General features: G+C 42.7%; 1 protein-coding gene across 1 annotated transcript; it reads right to left on the bottom strand.

Annotated features, from left to right (window-relative positions):
* Positions 1 to 480: 480 nt before the first annotated feature.
* On the bottom strand, positions 481 to 3081 carry LOC121386024. The gene is made up of 4 exons (XM_041516820.1): positions 3055 to 3081; positions 2597 to 2839; positions 2377 to 2521; positions 481 to 1366 (listed from the first exon to the last, which is right to left on the bottom strand). Exons 1-4 carry the CDS (start codon positions 3079 to 3081, stop codon positions 618 to 620), a joined length of 1164 nt encoding a protein of 387 aa, XP_041372754.1. The 3' UTR covers positions 481 to 617.
* Positions 3082 to 4864: the final 1783 nt, after the last annotated feature.

Raw genomic sequence — 4864 nt, 5'->3', positions numbered from 1 at the left:
TACCCTGAAGTCCCTCGTGCTGGAATGTCTGAAGCCAGACCAATCAAACTGGAGAAAACCAATCGAAGCAGAAGAAAAGCTCATCGTTACTCTCAGGTTGGACTATGTTAGTGGATAGGGCACTTGTTGTCCCTTCTCCAGTGCTATCAGCCATTCTGGCTTTCTTTTTTTAAATCTATTTTTCCTCTTTATTTTTTTTAATAAATTTGTTTATGTTGATGAGATAACCCTTTGGTTTGACTGGGCTATAAACAACAATCATTCAGAAATAGTAAACGTACAGGTTTGTTTGTCACATCACTCAAGCACGCACTCATGCACACACAAACACACGCACACAAACACACACAAATGCACACACACACACACACACACACACACACACACACATACATACATACAAAAAAAAAATACAAAAGAAAAATACAAACAGGGATACTGCGAATACATTAATTTTAATGAAGGATAGCATGGATTGAGCCTAGGGACATTCAGAGTGTATTTCACTGAATATCGTAATTGATGGGTCCAGGAGTGCTCCGGCCAAGCTGGGAGTAGTCCGCTGAACCTTGGGATCCCATGTCAACCTGAGAAAATTCTGATGACCAGGAGGAGCTCTACCAGGGTGGCATGGGAGACTGTCTTGATTGCCCAGACATATGACGTTGTGGAGTTTTTTGACTACGATAGAGTGCAGTGGGAGGGTAATAGGATTGTGATGGTGATGGTGATGACATGGAACTGCTGAGGGGTGATGGAATTGGGGTAAAGGAATCATGGGATGACAGAGAAGACTGTCCAGATTGCCCAGAGAAATGTCCCTGTTGAGTTTGTTGAGCATGAAGGTTTTTCAATAGCTGTAGTGTTTGGAGCTGGAACTCCTGGAATAGATCCTCCTCAAGAGTTTCTACCCGCGGCATGATGGAGTTGAAAAAACCAATCCTCGGAGATTCAGGTTTCCTCTCCAGTTTTTTTCTCATCAAGGACAGAATGGGATCTTCGTTGTCCTCAACCTTCTTCTTCTTCTGTTTTCTTCCTCCTTGCTCACTTCCTTTTCTTTTCTCCACCATATCAACTGCTTGCTCGGGAACATCGACTCCATCACCCTCACTCACAATGTCAGCCTCTTCCATAGCAGCTTGTAAAATGTCGGCGTCCGTTTCACTTTCTTCGTCACTCGCCTCGGGCAGGTGTCCCTTTGAATTTCTAATGTCCTTGATAGGAATGAGAAATTCCATTTGCTTCAGGAACTTCCAGGGTTTGGAGTTGTCTGCTCCACTGCCCGATTTCTTCTTTGTCCTTGTCCTCTGCAGGGCGTTGCAGTGACAGTGAATGAGGGATTCCCATATCACCTTGTGGGTAGTTCCTGAAGAAAGAAAAGGTTGAAAAACTGATTAATCATGACAAATTGTGAATATTGGTGTAAAGTACATTTATGTTTTTGTAGTATAATAATGATAAGAAGAAGAAGAAGAGGAAGAAGAAGAAGAAGTCGACTTTCTGATATTTGTGGAAGCTCAAACGTAATAACTTGTATTTTTATTTCTTTAATTCTGCTTTTTTCAGGTATCTGGCAACAGGAGCCTCATTCTCCTCCATGAGTGTCCCATTTCACATGTCCCGACGATCCATCAGCAGACATGTTTTCAAGACGTATCAAATCCTGCGGGATGTACTGCAACCACTCGAGTTGAAACCACCAACAGAAGATCAATGGTTCCAGATAGCTCAACGTTTTGGTGATTTGTGGGATTATCATTTCGCTGTCGGAGCCATAGATGGCAAACACATTGCTCTTGAGAATCCATCCAACAGCGGATCAATGTACTACTGCTACAAAGGATTCCCCAGCATAGTGCTCATGGCAGTGAGTGACGCGGATTCATGCTTCATTCTTGTAGACTGCGGTCAGTATGGCAGAATTAGTGACGCTGGAGTGTACAAGACATCCCATATTTCGAAGTTGTTGGAGCAAGGAAAACTCAATATCCCAACAGCAGCTTTCAAGGTGGACAGCACAGAAAGAACCATTCCATTCATGATTGTAGGAGACGAAGCATTTCCTCTGAAACCATATTTAATGAAGCCATATGCAGCAAGGACTCTGGATCAGGAGAAGAGGATTTACAATTACCGGCATTCACGGGCACGACGAACAGCTCAATGCGCCTTCGGCATCCTCGCAAAGAAATTTGAAATATTTCAAAGGCCAATGAGAGTTCAACCTGACCAAGCGATCTTGTTGACGAATGCTGCCGCAGTACTACACAATTTCATCCGCCGGCGCGACGGAAGAATGATTGACAGGACTTCTGACAGGACCTACGAGGTGGTGGAGGGAGAAGGTATAGGCATGTTTCCCCTGGAAGCACACACCCATGGAGGACGACCTACTGCTGAAGCAATGGCCGTACGGGAAGTAAGTGTTCACTGGCAACACAAACACGTATTCCGAAATGTCATTGTAAATGAGATCGATTAAAAGACATGGAAATGACAAGTTGTAATGAATTTTGTGTTGCTGACATTATAAAATTGGATATTAATCTGTACATGTGTACAAGCCCTGAGATAAGGCTGCCGCCTATTCGTTGACTGCAGTCAGAATCTTTTCCAAGTCTTCCCAAACTTGTGCTCTTTGATCTTTGTTCTTGTAGTCAGGCACACGTGAATTCCATATTGAACTGACCAAAACGGTAACTAGAAACTTGAACTTCAACAATCGAAAAAAGTGGGCAGTCCCACTTCTCTCATCACGCGTGAACCGTGAACCATGAGGCTTGGAGCGTGAGTGGAGTTGTATGGCCCCACGCAAGAGAGACCACGTCTGTTCATTTTTCTATTCACGCGTGAGGCGTGAAGCATGAGGCGTGAGACGTGAGGCATGAATTTCTATGGCCCAGCTGTCTTAGAGCGGGAATCTATGACTAACATTTGGTAGGCAGCGATTGCACAGAATTTATATAGATTGGTATCTGATGGATAGACAGCGTTAACTGTCCAAATGTCCGTCTAGCTATCTTGCCTTCATAGTAGTCCGCCCAGCTCGCTTACCGCCACAGTACTCCGCCTAGCTCTCATACCGTCAGAGTACTCTGCGTAGCTCGCTTACCGTCAGAGTACTCGGGCTAATGGTGATGTATTGTTCGACTTTCCTATTATTCTCTCTATTGAGGAAATCACTCCTCAGAATGACCTGTTGGCATATTTGTTTGTTAAAAGTCTTCATTATAGGACTATAATTTCTTTAGTATCACTTGCACGTACAGCGAAGGCAAGTAAATATTGGCGTGGGGAGGGTAGGTGGGTGACTGAGATCGACGGCGCAAAGAAAAGTTTCTAGGGTGTTCGAGACTATGCTTCTCCGTAAACGAGGGCGCAAAGCAAAGTTTCTAGAGGGTTCGGGACTATGCTCCTCCGTAAACTTTTGAAAACTAGTGCTACTAATGGAAAAATGTAGCAGGTTTGGGATGATAAACGTTTGATAATCCTGATGTGTGGTGATCAGAGGAAACCTGCTACATTTTTCCTAATGCAGCTAGGTGTCTTTTATATGCACTTTCCCACCAGTAGGAAAGCACATACCTCGGGCCTTGACCAAACAGAAAGGATGTTGTCCCTTGATCCAGTGTTTTAGCATTTTTATATATGAACTAGCACGCTCGCAGACACATACATACATACATACATGCATACATAAATACAACATTTGTATATTTTACAGGTATTCACGTACCAAGCATTCAGTGGTACAAAAGAAAGATTCGTCGAGAGTCAGTTTGAGTACACGCGTGGTACCGGGGACACGAGACTAATTTGGAGAATAACGTACGATTACGGGAAGGTATTGCCATAAGTATTTCACACGTAACTACAAAACTGGCTTTCATTTCTTAACATACACTATATGCACATCAGTCAAACTCACTCACACCCTCTCTCTCTCTCTCTCTCTCTCTCTCTCTCTCTCTCTCTCTCTCTCTCTCTGTATCTCTCTCTCTGTCTCTCTCATATTTTGTCAATTCATCAGGAAACCTGTTGACATCTCCGCATAACACACAACACACACGCACGCACACACACACACACACACACACACACACACACACACACAACACGCACAAGATACAAACACACACACACAAGATACAAACACACACGCACAAGATACAAACACACACACACAAGATACAAACACACACACACATACACAACACACACAAGATACAAACACACAAAATACAAACACACACACACATCCACACACACGATACAAACACACACACAACACACACAAGATACAAACACACACACACAACACACAGGATACAAACACACACACACACACACAATATATAAACACACACGCACATACACACAACACACAAGATACAAACACACACACAAGATACAAACACACACACAACACACACACGATACAAACACACGCACACGCACGCACACACACAAGATACAAACACACACACACAACACACACACACCACGAACACATACGCACGTCAATCAAACTGATATTCAATAGTATATGTATATATTATATATGTGTGTGTGTGTGTGTATGTGTGTATGTATGTGTTTGTATGTATGTATGTACGCATATATGCATGCATCTATCTATCTATCTTTACATGTGTATGTGCATTGTATATATCTATATAATATTGAATATCAGCTGAATGTTCCATATTTCCAGATGGGAAATAATTGCTGCTTCATGCAAATATGAATTGTAAGACACCCAATGTTATTTACGCTACAACATGTTTAGGTTGTAATGAAAATTACATTGCAGAAACAGACATGGAACTTAGATATAGAGTAGATTGGAGACTCGTCTACTAGA

Source organism: Gigantopelta aegis, chromosome 12 (genome assembly GCF_016097555.1).
Source record: "Gigantopelta aegis isolate Gae_Host chromosome 12, Gae_host_genome, whole genome shotgun sequence".
Classification (NCBI taxonomy): domain Eukaryota; kingdom Metazoa; phylum Mollusca; class Gastropoda; order Neomphalida; family Peltospiridae; genus Gigantopelta; species Gigantopelta aegis.
This window is presented reverse-complemented; position numbering and strand designations above follow the sequence as displayed.